General features: G+C 52.3%; 2 protein-coding genes across 5 annotated transcripts; one reads left to right on the plus strand and one right to left on the minus strand.

Moving 5' to 3' along the window:
* The first annotated feature begins 4,578 nt into the window (after positions 1–4,578).
* Positions 4,579–15,676, plus strand: Mical1 (microtubule associated monooxygenase, calponin and LIM domain containing 1). 4 transcript variants are annotated; one of them, XM_047558698.1, is made up of 26 exons: positions 4,579–4,782; positions 5,079–5,203; positions 6,224–6,535; positions 6,628–6,835; positions 7,117–7,221; positions 7,560–7,664; positions 7,775–7,930; positions 8,513–8,613; positions 9,233–9,490; positions 9,716–9,831; positions 10,035–10,161; positions 10,342–10,420; positions 10,926–11,073; positions 11,525–11,715; positions 11,862–11,950; positions 12,092–12,133; positions 12,467–12,547; positions 12,675–12,831; positions 13,149–13,225; positions 13,551–13,827; positions 13,965–14,062; positions 14,319–14,432; positions 14,545–14,638; positions 14,817–14,916; positions 15,011–15,084; positions 15,400–15,676. In XM_047558698.1, exons 3-26 carry the CDS (start codon positions 6,278–6,280, stop codon positions 15,546–15,548), a joined length of 3,204 nt encoding a protein of 1,067 aa, XP_047414654.1. In that variant the 5' UTR covers positions 4,579–4,782; positions 5,079–5,203; positions 6,224–6,277; the 3' UTR covers positions 15,549–15,676. The 4 variants fall into 4 exon arrangements, with proteins under 4 accessions (XP_047414654.1, XP_047414655.1, XP_047414656.1 ...); XM_047558699.1 differs by having other exon boundaries at positions 6,227–6,535; XM_047558700.1 differs by lacking the exon at positions 5,079–5,203.
* On the minus strand, positions 15,361–18,969 carry Smpd2 (sphingomyelin phosphodiesterase 2). The gene is made up of 10 exons (XM_047558702.1): positions 18,542–18,969; positions 18,222–18,318; positions 18,028–18,104; positions 17,626–17,719; positions 17,416–17,505; positions 17,097–17,179; positions 16,845–16,977; positions 16,651–16,755; positions 16,312–16,465; positions 15,361–16,220 (listed from the first exon to the last, which is right to left on the minus strand). Exons 1-10 carry the CDS (start codon positions 18,589–18,591, stop codon positions 15,844–15,846), a joined length of 1,260 nt encoding a protein of 419 aa, XP_047414658.1. The 5' UTR covers positions 18,592–18,969; the 3' UTR covers positions 15,361–15,843.
* Positions 18,970–18,982: the final 13 nt, after the last annotated feature.

Below are 18,982 nucleotides of genomic sequence, written 5' to 3' on the forward strand. Positions count from 1 at the left end.
TCCTCTTCCCAAACTTAGGTCCAAATCCTTATGAACTGAAAGAAAACCCTTTGTCTTTTGTAAAAAGGAATGAAGGAATGACCTCTAAAATATCCTGCTTGCCTTTCTTTGGTACATGGCAGGTATGGACGCATGACCTCTAAAGAAGCTGGGATTGTGATGGCTTATCTTGCTTTCTGGTTCCTTACACATAATTAAGCAGCAAAGATTAACAGTAATATTCATGACATGGAAATGTACATTAGGAAAACACGCTCTTTCAGTCTTATTTTCAACATAAAATGTAGGAACGTCACCACATTTAGGTAACCTTTAGTAAGGTTGACTTTTAACCTTTTTTTAAGTTTTTTAAAGTTGGTCCGAAAATCGATACTATAGTCAATGTAAAGTGTGGGAGGAGGGAAAAATTTGAGCAGGAATCAGAAGCAGGGAGATTCCTGGGTCCTGGGGGGTAGATTTATTGTTTATTTTGAATTCTTTAATATGCATAACATTTTTAATACAAATTTGAATATGATTTTCCAGAAGAACAGTTTGGTTATAGTTCATTCATATTACTTTTTCGTTGTTAAATGAAAAACTAAAGCTTCCTTGGGCTTAATTAGAGTTAAAACCTTTTGTTTTTTAAATCCACCTCATAATTTTTATGTGATTGAGTTGTTTCTGGACATATTTTTCCTTTATTAGTGTTTGAAGGGCAAGAGCAGTCTCTTAACAAAACATGTGCAAATATTTAAACTGACCCCAAACCTGTCTTTTGACCCTTTGTAGCCTGTCAAGGTAAGGCCCTGTGTTATCTTGGAGTCTATTAAATCATATGTTTTGTCTTTGAAAAAGACATTGAGTAAACAGCAGTATACAATACGGGATAAGGGTGGAGGGAAGAAGAGGAAAGTGAAGGACTCAAATTTGTAATTCATCCATCCTAAGCTAAGAGAGAGAGCTGGGAGTCACTGAGTCACTCTTGATGGTCCTCCCTCATCCCCCACCATAAATCCATCATCATCCAGTTCTGTTTTCCCTCAAAATGTCTTTTTTTCGGGGGGAGGGGGTTAATTGGGGATTGAACTCAGGGGCACTCATGCCCCAGCCCTATTTTATATTTTCTTTAGAGACAGGGTCTCGCTGAGTTGCTTAGCACCTTGCTGTTGCTAATGCAGGCTTTGAACTCACAGTCCTCCTGCCTCAGCTGCTAGGATCACAAGTTCACACCACCACACATGGCCTCAAAATACCTTTTGAATCCATCTGCTCCTGTCCTCATTGAACACCATGTCTCTTGTTTGTACTCTTCCCAAGGATCCTAATTCTTTTTTCCTATATCTCCTACCCACTACTCTACTGGAATTGGTGGTCCTTTGGAGCTCACCATTGTCTCCTTAGCATCAAACAGGATGCCTTGCTAAAGGAATGGGTGTGCATTATCTATTAAAGCAAATGTATCTTGTCCCTGCTCTGCTTAAAATCCTTCTGTGGTTTCTCACTGCATCTAGAATAAAATCCCCAACCCAGCTTCCTTCTGGGCCCCTCTTGCTCATTCTCAACTTCCACTGACTTCTCACTGACTTCCTAGCTGTTGCCCAACACATACCCAGCTCTTTCTTGCCTCAGGGCTTTGGGGCAAGTGGTTTCTCTGTCTTGAAAGTTTTCTGCCCTTGCTGTCTGACTCATGACTCCTCATCTCAGAATTGGAGGAGGCCCTCCCTTACCCTCTAATCTTAAATCAAGCCACCCTATCATAATCTTTCATAGCACTCTCTATACTTCGAATTGAGTTTGTAATTATTTTTTACATCAGGAGCTGTGTTTCTCCAGGCTCATACTGCTTCTGGGTGAGGACCCTTGGTTTGGTTGGAGGCACTGGACCTGCAGATCCAAGGCCATGTTATAGGGTAGCTTAGACATGTCACCTGCAGTGCTAGGAACCTAGTTCTAACTCTGTGAGAGGTTGGGAGCGATGGCACTGCAGGAAGACAGAACGTGGTGTGGGATAAGTAAGCCAGCATTTCATCGTTGGGGCCAAAATACCTGACATGAACAACCTGAAGGAAGATTTATTTTGGCTCTTGGTTTCAGAGGTTTAAGTCTGTGGTTGGCTGGCTCCATTGCTTTGGGCCTGAGGTGAAGGAGTACTTGGCAGAAGGACATGGCAGCCAGGAAGCAGGGGTGGAGGGACTGGGAAGAAGAAAAACCCTTCCAGGGCATCACCCCTGCTACCCCTCTTCCCTCCCACACACATACCTGCTTCCTCCAACTAGGTCCTACCTCCCAGTAATTTATTCAGCCATCATTAGATTAATCCACTGATGAGGTCTGAGCCCTCATGAACAAATCAGTTCCCAAAAGCCCAACTGTGAGCATATGATACTTTGGGGGGCTTTCCAGATCTAAATCAACAGAAATCCTATCTTTTTAAAACTGGTACATTATAATTATACATAAGAGGGGGCTTTGTTACATATTTGTTCATGCACATAGTTTGGTCAATTGGGATCTATTGTGACTCAGGTTTTTAATGTAGGCCACGGCTGGTGTAATTATTTGCAAAAATATCAGAATGGGATTCTCTTGAAATCCACTTCGTATTTAAGTTACTTATTTGATCCACTATGAACTGGCCATTGTGATTGTGCCAGTATTTTTAGTTCTATATAAACATACAATGTGAATCATGACTGCAATAAGACTCTAAAGAAGAGAATGCTTATAGATAAATAAGTGCATTCTTTTACATTTAATAGAGACCTTTTTTCCTTTGAAGAAGCACTGTAAATAGATCTTGGTTTGGTTCTAGTCTGCATTTCTTAGGTCCAGCAACACTGAATAGTAGGATTTCAGAATTGAAATGGGCTGAGGAAGTTGAGTCATTAAACTGCCTCCATTTAGAGATGAGAAGACTGAAACGTGGTTGGTGACTTTTACACTAGGCCTAGTGTGAAGCAAAGCTGGAATCTGGCCAGACCTTCTGGATTCCAGACCAGTGTGTTCCCTGTGGCCTTACGCTCCAGTGTATGTCTTTAATTAGCATAAAGAAAGACTCTAGATCAGCAGGATTTTTAGCACTGATGAACACTATTGTTTTGTGATCTTATTAAAAACAAATTTTACTATTTGTTGTTCAGAGAGCCACATAACCCTGTTTGACTGTAACTCAGTCAAGTCAGACCCTGTTAGGCCTTGTAAACAGTAAGTTGAAGAAGCTAGCTGCCATCTGCTAATAAAAGGGAAATGAGATGCTTCTAAAAGCCTGGTAACTCATTTATAGTGGACTTTAGAGTGTTTCTATGCTATGTATTTAAATGTGGGTGTGTCTAATATCCTGTAAATTCATTTCAAGCCAAATCATGTGTCACACTCAGGAGTTAAAGTGGGCCCAGCTGGGAGGCACCCTAGTTTCCTGAGTGACCAAGCTGAATTGCCTAGCCTCTCCTGGCAGGGAGCAGGCATTTCCTCCTGCTTCCCTCCTACTTGCTTCTCAGGCTTGAGCTGGGACCAGTGAGTTGTTCAGGTCTAACTGGGTCTGAGGGTCTCCCATCTAAATGCAAAATGAGAATAAAGAGGAAGAGCCATGTGGCTCCTAGCTCTTTCTGTTCCCTGGATTGCAAGGAGAGGGACTTTGCCATTTATTCCTGTTATGTTAGTGTTTCTAGTGTAGCAGGGTCACTTCCTCTTATATGCCAACCTTTGATTTGTCACGTATCAACACTAACGATGTGGAGCCCAGAAAGACCTGATTGGACTGGATATCAGCTCTGCCACTTACTGTGTAACTTGTGCAGGTTATGGAACCTCTGTGACTTCAGTTCCCTTTTCAGTGAAATGGGACTGTTGTGAACACTGAGATTCATAGATTGTTGTGAACACTGAGATTAAGGTAATATTCATAGATTGATGTTCCCTAAATGAGAATTGATGTTTTATTAATGGTAATTAGCTGCATGGTTTTGGGTGCTCTTTTCTTATCCAGATGATTCCATGGGTTTTTTCAGCACTGGCAGTTTTCTAAGGCATTCTTGAACGCTGGAGATCTAGCCTCTCTCCCATACGCCCCTTTCACTGCTTTTCTTATAAGTGGTCAACGCCCCCCCCCCCAAAGATCCCCTTGATTCCCGTACTTCTCGTGCCCACTCGGAAGCTCCAGATAGGCCCCAGGAAATTCAATTTGTGCATTTTGCCCCCGGCCCGTGCCTAAAGAGCCGATCCTAAAGATCCCAGGGGAAGTGGATTCCAAAATTAAATCCATTGTTGGGCGCCGGGATTGGGGGTCTTCTGGTGGAGAAGGTGAAGAAAGCGCAGACGTCCTGGTGCCACCCCGAAACCGCCAGCTTCAATAAACTTATTGCAGAGGCCGAGCACCCTCTCGGACCGGGCTTGGAGGCAGCCGGCGGAGTCGGTGCCGGAGGGGAGCGTGTGGTTCTCGCCTCGCCTGGGTGGAAGGAAAGCCAAGACAGCCAGCGCTGATCAGGCCGGACTTGCTCCGAGGCCCGGGAGCAGAACCTGTGTTTGCAGAGCCACGCCCTTGGGCGCCACCCTGCAGACGTGGGCGGGCCGGGGCTGTCCCGAGTAGGGGGACCGCGGGGTAGGGAGATGCTAATGAGGAGCGGATAAAGCCTCTGCGGGGCGCTGCGCCGCGTGCCGCAGCCCACTCTGCGCGGGACTCCCGGGTCCCGCGCCCGCGGCATCCCGCGTTTGCCCTCCGCCCTTCTTCCGCCCCTCTCCTTAATCCACGCCCCAGGGCACAAGCGGGCAGGAAGCGGCCCCTCTTGGCTCCTGAGCCACCGGGTAAGTTGTCCAGCAGCGCCAGCGGTGCGCCCCGCTGCCGGAGGTGGGGGTTGGGTTGGGGGAGCGCTTCCGGCGAAATGCGGCCCCGGGCGCTGGGGAACCACGCCTGGCCGGTCCTGCGGGTACCCCTGCCCGCCCTGCTCAGTCCCTCTCCAGACTTAACCGTCCAGAGAGTTGGTGAACCCTTCGCTCCTGCCGCCTGTGGTCCAGCTCTCCATCCCTTCAAACCGTTCCACCTCTCCCACATCCTTTGTCCCGGCGTTTCCATGCTGGGTCGCCCTTTCTTCCCCTTCTAGGAGGACCTCCTCCCCGCGATTCCCCACCCCCAAGAGGGATCTTTGCCCTTTCTGAGGTCCTGTCCACCTTCGTCCGGGTGACCCGTGATGAACGACTTCAGTCTCTTCCTGCCTTGGCTAGCAAGGTAGAGGCAGCTGGGAGTGGGATCCGGGACCTGTCCCCTCTCCCCGCAAACTCTTCTGTGAGCAACCCATGCCCTATGCCATCTGGTCCTTTTCTGCCTCAGCGTGAGAAAGCCCCTCCAACATCCCTCAAGCTGCGTGTGGGCCGGAGCGAGGGAGGGGTACAAAGGGAGGCCTTGTCTCTGGAGATTCCTGGGAGAGCACAATGGGGCAGGGTGTCCATTGGGGTGGGAGGAACCTGGGTGGGAGAGGCGAATGTGGCAGCTGTTACCCCCGATCTCCCCATGGCTTACTGGAGCAGTGACAAGATCCAGATCACAGGGGGAAGTGTTTTGACCACAGTGAGTCAGAAATGGGTGCCTGTCGTAGTCAGTAGCAATATCCTCCAGTTGTTTGTGAAGGTAGTTTTGATTGTGGGAAGTGGAACCTAAGCAGGCAGAGGCTGTCTCTCCTTCTGTTATGAGGCAGTGCTGAGGAGGAGAACTTTGCCCTGGGCATGAGACACATCTCACACCCAGCATGTCACGGAGGCCGAGATGGGACAGTGTGGTGTCAAGCAGCTGCGGTTGTGGTATTAGGTCTGTCTCTGTCTACAGGAAGGGGAACCTTCTTCCTGACAGCCTGCTGTCTCCATGTCTGAGAAGTTCCCCCACACCCTGTTTCCAGGGCCTGGTTGGAAAGCAGGCCAACAGTTTCTGGTCCTAAGATTCCCAGGGATCTTGCATGACTTCAAGATCCCAGGACACAGAAACAGCTGGAAGCTGTATGGCTTCTCTGAACCTTTTGTGCCCAAGACTGCTGATTTTTCATTTCCAAATTTGGCAAATTTCACTTGGAGTGGAGGATAGCCACTGTCTCTGGAGCAGATCCTGGCAGGGGAGTGGGCTGGGAAGAGCAGAACCAATGGGGGTGGTGAACCCTTGGCTCCCTGGGGACACCAGTCTGCTCTTCCCTCCTCCCCTTCCTTTTCCCTTCCTCCCTTTTCCAGCCTCTCCTCCATTCTCTTCCCTCTTTTTCTCCAGCAGCCACTAAGCTCTGCCCAGCTTCTCCCCTCCTCAAGAACCCCAGGGGGCTTCATGGCTTCACCTGTCTCCACCAATCCAGCACATGCCCACTTTGAGAGCTTCCTACAGGCCCAGCTGTGCCAGGATGTGCTGAGCAGCTTTCAGGGGCTCTGTGGGGCCCTGGGGCTGGAGCCTGGTGGTGGACTGCCCCAGTACCACAAGATCAAGGACCAGCTCAACTACTGGAGTGCCAAGTCTCTGTGGGCCAAGTTGGACAAGCGAGCAGGCCAGCCTGTCTACCAGCAGGGTCAAGCCTGTGCTAGCACCAAGGTGAATACATGGAGGGGGGCACAGTGGAGAGTTGGGGGCTGTCAGAAGAGGGAGGCCAGATGCCAAGCCTACCCTGCCCTTTGTGTTGGCAGTGCCTGGTGGTAGGTGCTGGGCCTTGTGGGCTGAGGTCTGCTGTGGAGCTGGCACTACTGGGAGCCCATGTGGTGCTGGTAGAAAAGCGCACCAAGTTCTCAAGACACAATGTGCTCCACCTCTGGCCCTTCACCATCCATGACCTGCGGGCACTTGGCGCCAAGAAGTTCTATGGGCGCTTCTGCACTGGCACCCTGGACCACATCAGTGAGTATGATGTAGTGGCCTAGAGGGGTGGGTGCACCTGGGCCTAGAGACAGGTCAGTAGTGATGGGGGGGCTGGGGGGGCTGCTGAGCCAGTAGAGAGGCAGAGTGCACAGGATCCAGTTCAGACAGGTGACCTTGAAGACTTAGGTCATGCATCTGTAAAATGGACAGTTGGATGGAATGCTCTCTAAGATCATTCTCGAGCTCTGACTAGGCACACACCAGTGCTTGGGGAGACTGAGTAGCCCCGAGTCCCTGTCCTGATGTCCTTTCCCTTCCAGGCATCAGGCAACTTCAGCTGCTTCTACTAAAGGTGGCATTACTGCTAGGGGTGGAAATTCATTGGGGCGTCACTTTCTCTGGCCTCCAACCCCCTCCTAGAAAGGGTGAGTACTTCTGTGCTCCCAGAACCCCCACCACCAAGGAGATCTTAGATAGTGGATGGAAAAGGGTGGGGCTGGGAGTAAGCTGAGTCTTCTTTTCTAAGTGAGGCCTGGGCAAACTTCTCAGTCTTAGCTAGCCTTTGCAAAATGAGAACAGCATTTCCTTCCTACCTACCTTCCTCGCTGCTATCAAACTGTCATCTGAGAGTATGTCGTCTGAGAGTATGTCACGGAGCTTTCTAAACCTTGGAGTCCCTTACAGATTTGTTTTCGTTATTTCATGAGCTTGATAGTAGGGGCCCCTTCTTACTTCTTTGTGCTTCTTACATACTCTGCCCCAGGGAGTGGCTGGCGTGCCCAGCTCCAGCCCAATCCCCCGGCCCAGCTGGCCAACTATGAATTTGATGTCCTCATCTCAGCTGCAGGAGGTAAATTCGTCCCTGAAGGTGAGTGCTTCCTTCCCTCAGAATCGCCAGCATCTTTGGACTCCTCCTGAGTCTTTCTAGGCAGTTATACTCTTGGTCCTCCTGCCATACCAGCCTACCCTCATTGCTAGGCTTCACTGTTCGAGAAATGCGTGGCAAACTGGCCATTGGCATCACAGCCAACTTTGTGAATGGGCGCACAGTGGAGGAGACACAGGTGCCTGAGATCAGCGGTGTGGCCCGAATCTACAATCAGAAATTCTTCCAGAGCCTGCTCAAGGCCACAGGTATGGGCCTCCTTTCATTGTCTTTCCTTTGCCTTGCCTGACTGTGAGCTGCCTCCTGCCCTCTCCCTCTCAGACCTGTCCTTAATCCAAGGAAGCCCACACTTGTCCATCTTTTTTATATTGGCAGCAAAGGAAGAAGAACTGCCCCCTCGGGGTCCAAGCAGCCATAGCCCCACTTGTCCACCCAGCATGAAAAATCCTGGAAATTTCTCACAAAATATCTAAGTTTTGCTCTGTGCTCCTTTATGCTTTAATATAAAAATGATATAAATTGAAAACAGAAGTGGCACTTGAAGAAGATGCCTATGTTTATTTTGGCTTCATAGTACCATGTGGCCATGTGGGGCAGGTTTCCCATCTGCCACTCTATCTAAGTTTCCTTCTTTATCCCAAGCTATCAGGCCCTCTGGGCCTGGGACAATGATCCTTTGTGCCACCAGGACTGTTGGGCTCTGCGTGGAAGACTCACTGCAGCCTAAGCTGTGAGCCTGACTCTCAGAGCTCAGCCATGGTTGGGGTGTTTGGAGAAGTAACAAATAATCAGAAGGGGACTCATCTCCTGGCCCTGCCCTGTCTCTCCAGGCATTGATCTGGAGAACATTGTGTACTACAAGGATGACACCCACTACTTTGTGATGACAGCCAAGAAGCAGTGCCTGCTGCGACTAGGGGTGCTGCGTCAGGTGGGGCCCTAGGAGATTGAGGCCAGGGCTGGACATAGTCTACCCCTGAGTGTGGAGGCTCCCCATCCTCTACCCTGGCATTAACTCCACCTCTACAATCTCTGCTCCCCTTGGATTTATATGGCAACAGGTATCATATTCAGGGCTAAACCATTTACCAGCCATAGTATGACAAATGAGCTCCAGGAAGGTAGGGATTTTTGTCTCTTTGCTTCTAGCTTTCTGCTAATTTTCAGTGCTTAGAATGGTGCCTACCATGTGCTAAGTACTGTGTTGGAAGTATTTAATTTGCATTTTCTTATCTAATTTTCAGGAGTACCTTGTAAGTTAGGTATGTTGTCTTTAAAAGATGGGCAAATAGGCTCTGACAAGTTCAGGGCAAGTGTATGACTAATAATATTGGGCTTCATGGGGACAGCAGAGGCTAGGACCCCAGAAGCAGGATGAGTGACAGAGGCAGGCTTTGGAGTTCTAGTCCTACCTCACCTTTTCAGCTGTGTGTGGTCTGGGCAGCCCCTTCCTTCTCTGGGGTAAATGTACCTTCTACACCCAAGGGGACAGGGCTAACCAAGTGACCCTTCTTTCAGAGGTCTCAGGTTCTGATCTATTGTCCATGTAGGACTGGCCGGAGACCCATCGGCTGCTGGGTAGTGCCAATGTGGTACCTGAGGCTCTGCAGCACTTTGCCCGGGCAGCTGCTGACTTCGCCACACATGGCAAGCTCGGGAAACTAGAGTTTGCCCGGGATGCTCATGGGCGGCCTGATGTCTCTGCCTTTGACTTCACAAGTATGATGCGGGCAGAGAGTTCTGCTCGTGTACAGGAGAAGCATGGTGCCCGCCTGCTACTGGGACTGGTGGGGGACTGCCTGGTGGAGGTGAGGACTTCCAGAGGCACAGAATTCCCAGGTTGGGTGGGGAGGCTGCCTGATAGAAGGATGGTAAAAGAATCGCATGCTGAAGGGAGGAGCTAAGGGCACAGTGGGTGAAAGTTGTCTGGTTTGGTAGGGCCCTCCTCCCACGCTTTGACCTTGGGGCATATCTGGGCTTGGTATGCTCCTGCTGAATTCTCATTGAGCTGTTTCCTGTTCCTTTGACTGTAGCCCTTCTGGCCCCTGGGCACTGGAGTGGCCCGGGGCTTCTTGGCAGCTTTTGATGCAGCTTGGATGGTCAAGCGGTGGGCAGAGGGTGCTGAGCCCCTAGAGGTGTTGGCTGAACGGTGAGGCCTGAGTTGGGGGAGTAGTGCAGGCAGGGTGGAATAATGGAACAAGGTCAGGAAGAGGGGCAGGGGGCAGTGAGGGAACAGATGGGGGCATGGGCAAAAGGGACTATAAGAACAGTTGGCAGTTCCCAAGGCGTGCATGCTGACAGGTGCCCTCCCCTTCATGCTCCTACCCCCCAACCCTACTCTCACACCCTCAGTGAGAGCCTGTACCAGCTTCTGTCACAGACATCCCCGGAAAACATGCACCGCAATGTGGTCCAATATGGGCTGGACCCAGCCACCCGTTATCCCAACCTGAACCTTCGGGCTGTGATGCCCAATCAGGTCAGACTCCCCCAACACCCCCACCAGGCTTCCCAAGTCAGCTTCCTTCTCCCAAGCCAGGCCTTTCCTGCCCAGTCATTGCCTCTGCGGGTCAGTCCTACTCCAAGTGGGTCCTGCCCTCATGGGCCGAGGGGCTGTGTGGTCAGCTTCCTTGAGACCTGGGTGGGGGGGCTGCCTTAGGTACGAGACCTGTATGATGTGGTGACCAAGGAGCCTGTGCGGAAGAGTGACAAGACAGATGCAGGGAAACCACCCACTGGTGAGCAGGCCATCTTCCTGGGGGATGTCCAAAATATGTCCCATCCAGTGTGACACAGCAGCAATCTGAGTACTGCAGTCTTAGGACCGAGTAGTGTGCTGGGATGCTCTGTTTGGTGGGGCAGTTTGGGGCCTCTGAAGAGTTAGATGGGCAGCGTAGACCTGAGGAGCAGTTGTTTGCCAGTCATCTGGAAGTATTTCCGTGTATTACCAAGCTGTACTGCACTATCCTTGGCTCTTCTGCCAGCCCCTCCCAGCCTTGCAAACCCCCAAACACCTTTACTGAGCCTCCAAGCTTCCCTACCCCCTCAGCTTGCAGCTCTATGCCCTCTATGTGGCCAGTAAGGATGGAGGTGCTGCTGGCAGTGAGTGTTAGGCTGGTGCCCCTGGATGGGTGGGTGAGTCCCTGACTCTAGCCCCCACACAGGTCGCCACACCTAGCATCTGGGCTATGCACCTGGTTTAGGCAGAAGGGGCCTTGAGCACAGTACAGTCTTCCCTCCCAGGGTCAACAGGCACCCAGGATGACCTGCTACGCTGGTGCCAGGAGCAGACAGCTGGGTACCCGGGAGTCCATGTTACTGACTTGTCTTCCTCCTGGACGGATGGTCTAGCTCTGTGTGCCTTGGTGCACCGACTGTGCCCTGGCCTGCTGTGAGTTGGGAATTGGTATGGGATCCCCAGCAGACAGTACTGCTAGCATGCCTCTGCCCCTCTCTCTGCCTCTTGGTAGGGAGATCATCATGCGGAGTTAGTACCCGAGCCGAATCCCAGTTCCACATTTACACATACGCACCCCCTACACATAGCTTGCCTCTCAGGAGATGGTATTCCTACCTGACCTGCCTGCCTGCCTGCCATGGAACCAAATGCATTCATATAGGGGTGGGCCCCCAAGGCCCACAGTGGTTGTCATTGTTGAGGGGCAAAGGCTTGAGGGAGGAAGTAGAGAGAATAACCTTATGTGCCCTCACCTCCCTTATGGTTCCTCTAGCCCATGCCTGTTGTCCCTTGCATCCTGCTGACCTTAACTCCCCACCCTTCTTTGCCACCAGCGGCGACAGATTCTTGTCTCCCATTGGCTTCTCTCTCTGGCATCCCACAGGGAACCCTCGGAACTTCAAGGGGTCGGGGCTCTGGAAGCAACTGCCTGGGCACTGCAAGCAGCAGAGCATGAGCTGGGCATCACACCAGTATTGTCTGCACAGGCAGTGGTGGCAGGCAGTGACCCACTGGGCCTCATTGCCTACCTCAGCCACTTCCACAGTGCCTTCAAAAGCATGCCCCACAACCCAAGTGAGCTGAAGGGGAGATGGGGGGACAGGGATATGAGAGGGAGAGAGGAGGAGGTAACCTCTGAGGATGTACGTGGGTGGGAGAGAGACTGTTTGGAGGTGCAGTATTGACCCTCATCAATCCTGACACCCAAATTCTGCCTGCAGGTCCTGTTAGCCAAGTCTCTCCAGGTACCTCCAGTGCTGTACTGTTCCTTGGCAAACTCCAGAGGACCCTGCAAAGGACCCGGACCAAGGTGGAGAATGTGGGGCAGGGTTGGGGTTGGGTTGGGGGTGTCCAGTGAGGTCTCTGGGATGATGGAGAGGACATTCAGAATGGGGGAAGGGGAGACCTGGGACTCAGGGACTCATGTTTACAGCTGTAGAATTTGTTGCAGGAAAATGGGGAAGATACTGGTGGCAAGAAGCCTCGCTTGGAGGTAAATGCAGGCAGGGTAGGATGGTTCCCTTCCCCATATCCTATTCCCCTTCCCTGACCTGTTCCCTCCATATCTTGCCCTCCACCCCAGGTCCTGTAGCCCCCATCCTTTCTCCCTGACTAGTCTCAGTCCCTTCCCTTCCAGCCTTTTTTTTTTTTTTTTTTTTTTTTGGTGCTGGGGATCAAACCCAGGGCCTTGTGCTTACAAGGCAAGCACTCTACCGACTGAGCTATCTCCCCAGCCCCAACTATCTCCCCAGGCCCCCTTCCAGCCCTTTTTCATGTGCACACATCCCCTCCCCAGCCAATCCTGTCTGAGCACTTAACTCCATAGGTAGAGGCTGAGACTCCAAGTACTGAGGAGCCACCTGTCCCTGAACCCAGTGTACCTCTGACACCCCCATCCCAACAGGAGGTAAGAGACAGGGTAGTGTCTGCAGGCAGAGGCCTGGGGAGGGCAGGGAAGGAGTGTTGCAGGGAAAGGGAATAACTTTGTAGCTAGTGTTGGCTTCACCTGACCTGTGTCCTGGTAATCTGTACAGGCCAGTGCTGGAGACCTGTGTGCACTCTGTGGGGAACACCTTTACATTCTGGAACGCTTCTGTGTGGATGGCCATTTCTTCCACCGGAGCTGCTTCCGTTGCCATACTTGTGAGGCCACATTATGGCCAGGTGACTACGGGCAGCATCCAGGAGATGGTAAGTGACCTGGGAGACTGCTAGAACTTTGAGCCTGGTGGGGTGGGGGATGGGAATGCAGGAGAAGGAGCTTGAGGGTGGAGAGGAAAATGGATGCTGGGTATGAAGTGGGAACAGGCTCAGCATGACACTTTCTTTCCCTGAGCTTGAAATCTCTGTCCCCTCCAAAGCTCCAGATGTGGGGTTCTAGGGAATCAGGAGGCTGGCAGAATTTCATCTGCAACTCCACTGTCCTGTGGCCTCCACCTTCCCTGATAAATTAATTCTTGAACATCTGGGCACTGGGCTCTTTATCCTGATGGCTCTACTCTTCTCAGGACATTTCTACTGCCTCCAACATCTACCCCAGCCAGGCCACAAAGAGGATGACAGTGAAAGAGGACCTGAGAGCCTGGTAAAAACTGAATGTGTATGTGTGTGTGTGTGTGTGTGTGTGTGTATGTGTGTGTGTGTTGAGGCACAGGAAGGAGGAAAGGGGATTCAGCCCAGAACTCTGCTGGGGTTTAAATGAATGCTGTCCTCCACTGGACTGTAAGCTCCATGAAGGCAGGAATGTTTGTCTGGTTTTATTAGTGTTGTATTCCAGTATCCAAAGCACTACGTGACAATGTCTACTGGATGGTGATAAGCAAATGCCAGGGCCCACATTGGCTCAAAAGGGGTGGTTTCAACCTCCAACTGTGCAGATCCCTAACCAGACCACATGGTGGCTTTTCCAGGAGATTCTCACACCAAAGGAGGATAGCCTGCCACCAGGCCCCTTGACTCCCACAGCCCCACAGGAGGAGGCCAGTCCTATCCCAAGCCCCAGCCAGTCTACCCGTCGACTGATCCGCCTCTCTAGCCTGGAACGCCAGCGGTTGTCCTCCCTTAACATTACCCCTGAACCAGAAACAGAGCCTCCACCCAAGCCCCCGCGCAGCTGCTCGGTCTTGGCCCGCCAAGCCCTGGAGGGCAGCTTTGTGGGCTGGGGTGTGCCAGGCCAGAGTCCGCAAGGTGACTACTCTGTTCACAGACATGCCAGCCTGGGGTGTGGATGGGTTAGGAGTACTGGGATTCCTAACAAGGGGATTCTTGGGAATGGAAAGGGAGGTCATGAGGATACTAGGCCATATCTCCCTCCATCTGCTTAGTTCTTAAGGCCATGGAGAAGGAGGAAGAGAGTCCTTCCTCCAGTGAAGAGGAAGAAGAGGAAGAGGAAGATGTGCCTTTGGACTCAGACTTGGAGCAGGTGACTGGCAGGAACGTGGCCACTCACTGTCCAAGCCAGCATGCATCCACCTAATACTCCCCACTCGCACCACAGGAGAAACCACAGCCCGCTGCCTCCTCTTGGAATGTCCCCTCACCCTCTGACTTTTATGCCTCCAAGTCTCCATCTTGTCTACCAGAACTTAGCCCACTTCCAGCCTCTTTTCTCCCCTTCCAAACAGAGCTTCCCCTACTCTTATGTACTTCTACTCCTGACTGGCCCAACTCTCCCACAGGCTCTGCTAACACTGGCCAAGAACTCAGGCACCATGAACAAGTACCCTACATGGCGCCGGACTCTGCTGCGCCGGGCTAGGGAGGAGGAGATGAAGAGATTCTGCAAGGCTCAGGTGAGGCCTGGGGGTTGCTAGAAGTTCTCACAGGGTTGTAGTTGTGTCTGGATCACAGCTCCTTCAGTACTGTTCTTGAGTAATCCGGTGACTGCTGTCTTGTACCCCTCAGACAATCCAGCGGCGACTAAATGAGATTGAGGCTGCTCTGAGGGAGCTAGAGGCTGAGGGCATGGAGCTGGAGCTTGCCTTAAGGAGCCAGAGCAGTGAGTGAAGCCAGGACACCCCTCTGCCTCCTAGAACTTTGTTTAGTCTCCAGGCTCTGGCCCAGCCACATGACTCTACACATAGCCACAATACCTTTTTCTCTTCACCCCTAATCCCACTCCTGTTTCCCTAGCTCGAGGTCTTGTGACCATCCCAACCCTTCTTCCTTCTTACTAGGTTCCCCAGAACAGCAAAAGAAACTCTGGTTAGAACAGCTGCTACATCTCGTGCAAAAGAAAAACAGCCTCGTGGCTGAGGAGGCTGAGCTCATGATCACGTAAGGCACAGCAATGGTGACAGTGGCACATGAGCCAGGCCCAGCCCTGTGGGCACCCAGTATAGCTTTGCTTCTTCAATCCCTGACCCCACAGGGTGCAGGAGCTGGATCTAGAGGAGAAGCAGTGGCAGCTAGACCAGGAGCTAAGAGGCTACATCAACCGTGAAGGTAGGTGGGACCCCTCATGAACTTAGATATTGATCAAGCAACACAGTCCTCTAGTCCACATACCTCTGCAACAATCAGGAGAAAGCCAGAAGATGGGACTTGGAAGCCCCCACACTCTTTTCAGTTCAATTAGGGCTGCACGGTTGGGTTTTTATACAAAATTTCCTTCAAAAATGCTGCTGCTGCTATTAACTAAAGCTAGAAAACCACTGGTGTGAAGAAACCTCCTCATTTTGCAGGCTAAGAAGCAAAGCTGAGTTGTAGAAATCACAGAGGCCAGTTCCTTGTTCTGTAAGCTTCACCTTCTTCCTTCAGAAACCCTAAAGACAGCAGCAGATCGGCAGGCTGAGGAGCAGGTCCTGAGGAAGTTGGTAGATGTGGTGAACCAGCGGGATGCCCTCATTCGTTTCCAGGAGGAACGCAGGCTCAGCGAGCTGGCCTCAGGGACTGGGGCCCAGGGCTAGAAAATGGTGGGCTACCTGCCTTCTACCCTACAAAGGAAACAACCTCATCCCAGGACAGTGCCACCACTGCTCATCTGGGCTGCTTGGGAGGGAACCTCACTGTTGACAATAAAAATGTTTCTGCTACAGATAGGGTTTAGGATGCATGCTGATGGGAGTGCGGCGGTGTGCAGGGACGGAAGATGTGTCAGAGCCCTAATGTTTACATTGTGACAATCACACTAATCCTTGGTTCTCATCACTGCCTCTATGAGGAAAAAGGCAGAGCCACTAGTATGTCAAGCTTTATTGATCCTCAGCTCTGTCTCCCGTCCTGCCCCAGGAGCAGGGCCAGCTGAGCCTCTGAGCTCAGGTCCTGGGCCTCACTTTCCCTTCCCAGCACATGCTGGAGCTCAGTCTGGACCCTACACAAGCCTTTGGCCTCCTGCATGTGGAAGAGGTAGACTGCACCTGCCCCCAGCACCAGTCCTACATTGGGGGTCCAGAGTAGTATGGCCACTTCCCTGGCCCCTTCTTCTGCTGCCAGGACACACAGCAACACCAGGAGAAGCAGCCCCACACCAATCACATTGCCAGCGAAGGCAGCCCACCAGCGAGCTTGAGCTATGCCTAGCCCCAGCTCGGTCCAGGCCTCCCTCAGCACACTGATCAATGGTAACCTCCCTGCTGGTCCTAGAACAAAGCAGGGCAGTGGGGTGAGAGAAGGTCAGTGAAGGGCTGCCTTAAGGTGGTGAAGAGCCTACGGAAAGGGTGGGTGACTCACCATGGACAAAGCTGGGGTTTTGCTGGAGGGGACTATGTCTCACACACAGAGTTGCCATGAGGGCCTCATGATCAGAGAGGGGGGTGCCATTGTAGGGGCCATGGCCTGTAGTAGATTTGAGAGTCTTACAGGAGATGTAGAACCCAGAAACTGCCTATGAAAAGCAAGGACCAGAGAGAAGCTTATATTGGAGGGCCTCATCCCAGGGAACCAGCTCCCAGTATCCCATTTTCTAGCCATCAGTAATCTAAGACTAGACCAGCTGAACAAAGGATAGACTAGACCGGTGACAGACAAAATACACACAGTAAGGGAAGGCATGCTGTGGGAGAACCTGACCTTGTAAAGCACATAGTCAATGCGGATGCCAGAGGGAAACGGCCCCAGGTCCTGCTGACTGACATAGTAGTTCTCGGGTACCATGGTATAGCCTTCTTCAAAGCCCTAGGGAATAGCTGGTTCATGGTAGGATACGGGGCAGGAAAGAGAGAGAGAAACTGGGGGTATAGATGAGAAAACAGGTAGTTTCTCACCTTAAAGTCCTGGGTCTCGAGGTAGGCGTCATGCAGTCCTGTCCACTCCTTCAGCAGGCAGCAGCCCAGATCTTTTGGGTGCATGTTGAGGTCCCCACACAAAAGAACCACATCTGCCTTCTTGGATGTGTGACTGGTGGAGCCAGGTCAGTGAGGAAGGAATTCTTCCCTCACCCCCATTGCCCTAATCCTGGCCACACCTCAACCCCTAGGGCCCAACCCACTTCCCCTGTCAAGCCTAGGCTCACACACTGGATGAACTGGGCCAGTTCCCAAGCTTGGGCCACACGATGCGCTAGGTAGATGTCCTTCTGTCGGCTGTACTCGGCATGGAGCTGAGTGAGATAGATGAGATTATAGCAGATAAGACTGATCCCAGGGGCCTGTCTAAATCAAGCTTGTCTGTCACTTGTTATGGTATTTGGTACACAATGGGTGAACCTTGCCCTATTGCTACTTTAGGAAACCCTAATCCCACACCTCCTCCCCAGGCAGTATAGCCAGAGAAGTCCCACCTCAGTCCCAGGACTAGAATGCTGTCCTAGCTCTAAGCACTGCCAGCCTCACTCACATGGGTTATGTAGGCATTGAGTACAAGTCCACTTAGATGAAACACCAGAAGTCCTACAGCCTTCCCACAGAACCAATCACCATGATGGATCTGCAAGCAGGAGGAGACAGGAACTCAGGATACGGCCACCTTCCTTCTGCCCAGCCCCTGTGGCTCCAGGAAGGCTGCATCCTCTACCTTATGTTAGTGGGGATGAGGAGGGAGGCTTACCATGTAGGGGTAGCCATTGAGGGTGTAGACATGCTGGATGATTTCCTGGATTGGGTGTTTGGAGAAGACACAGAGGCCACTGCCAATGATTCCGCTGAAAGCCAAGCCCTGCTTAATAACCAGGAAAGCAGGAAAACACCCACCCCTTTTCTCACTCCTTGTCTCCCAGCTCTGATGAGCTCCTCTCTCTACCACTGGGACCAGGCAACAGTCTTTTGCAGGGGGATAATGGAATTGCTTGATAATAGTCTGAGATGGGCTGAAGAAAGAGGATGTTCTCAGTTCACCCTCTCCTGCTCCTATACCCAGAGGGAGGGGTAGGAAGGTGCAGGGAAAAGGAGGGGCTGGCAGGGTCAAGAACCTCCTGGTCTGAGAACAGGTTCAGGCCTGCAGGCTTCTCACCTCCTGAAGTAGTGTGCATCTGGGTAGCTGAAAGACAGTTTCTGTCTCAGGAACTGGAAGTCCTGCTCACTCCACACCTGAGGGAAGGATGAGCTTGCCTGCCTGGACTACCCTGCAGAAGGGTGTCTCCTCCTGCACCCGCCTCCCTGACCTCCTCCCACCCTGGAATCCACACCGGAGCCGCACAACCCCACCTCCTCCAGTAGGGCCAGGTCGAAGCTCTCCATATTCAGAAAGTCTCCCAGGCGCTTCATACGGTCACAACGGTGCTTGCTCAGGTAGGGAATGCCCCTAAGGAAGGGAAGGGAGAGGCGGGCCAGGGAAGGTGACTCCCAGTACCACTGGCGTTGAGGCCGAGAAGGCGCTCTGTCGGTTCGGCTTTCCCCTACACCCAAGATCCTGGGGGCAGGACAGGGTCGTAATCCAGATGTCAGGAAGGGCTCCCTACTTCCTCTGGCTGTGCGGGTGCGAAAGGGAAGGTGGCCCGCAGGCTGCACTCCACCGGCGAACTCACCAGCAGTTGAGGTTGAAGACCCTCAGGCGCAGAGAGAAGTTGGGCTTCATGGCGGGGAGACAGTTTGCTTTCCCCGAGACGGCCCCGGCGGGGCGAGAGCAAGGGCGGGCGAGAGGTGCCTTCTCCCCGGGCGACGCGGACCCCGTGCTCCCCAAGCCCACGCGGCTCCGGCCTCGGGCTGATTCCCGTGTTACCCCGACAACCGGCCGGCTGGCCTAGATAAGGCTGCGCGCCAACCCGGAAAAGAGATCTGAGAAACCCGGCGTGCGCGGGCTGGAGAATGCTGCGCTCGAGGCCCCTGGGGGTCCCGAGAGGGCTCCCAGGCGGGCGGCTCCTGTTCCTTTGCCCGGAAGCTTGGTTCCCTGTAGCCGCTGCCCACGAACCCCTTGGTCGGCCCCTCCTCGGCCCGGGTCCCGGTTCACCAGCAACAGGCTACAAGTT

Source organism: Sciurus carolinensis, chromosome 7, assembly GCF_902686445.1.
Source record: "Sciurus carolinensis chromosome 7, mSciCar1.2, whole genome shotgun sequence".
In the NCBI taxonomy this organism is placed as follows: Eukaryota; Metazoa; Chordata; class Mammalia; order Rodentia; family Sciuridae; genus Sciurus; species Sciurus carolinensis.

What these genes read in the sequence shown, in the direction of transcription:
- Mical1 (XM_047558698.1), top strand. Translation starts at nt 6,278, where the DNA reads ATGGCTTCACCTGTCTCCACCAATCCAGCACATGCCCACTTTGAGAGC. An exon ending in TGGCACCCTGGACCACATCA is followed by an intron (nt 6,836 to 7,116) that starts GTGAGTATGATG and finishes TTTCCCTTCCAG; the next exon opens with GCATCAGGCAACTTCAGCTG. An exon ending in GAGCCTGCTCAAGGCCACAG is followed by an intron (nt 7,931 to 8,512) that starts GTATGGGCCTCC and finishes CTGTCTCTCCAG; the next exon opens with GCATTGATCTGGAGAACATT.
- Smpd2 (XM_047558702.1), bottom strand. Translation starts at nt 18,591, where the DNA reads ATGAAGCCCAACTTCTCTCTGCGCCTGAGGGTCTTCAACCTCAACTGC. An exon ending in GTCTTCAACCTCAACTGCTG is followed by an intron (nt 18,319 to 18,541) that starts GTGAGTTCGCCG and finishes TCCCTTCCTTAG; the next exon opens with GGGCATTCCCTACCTGAGCA. An exon ending in ACCTGGCCCTACTGGAGGAG is followed by an intron (nt 18,105 to 18,221) that starts GTGGGGTTGTGC and finishes TCCTTCCCTCAG; the next exon opens with GTGTGGAGTGAGCAGGACTT.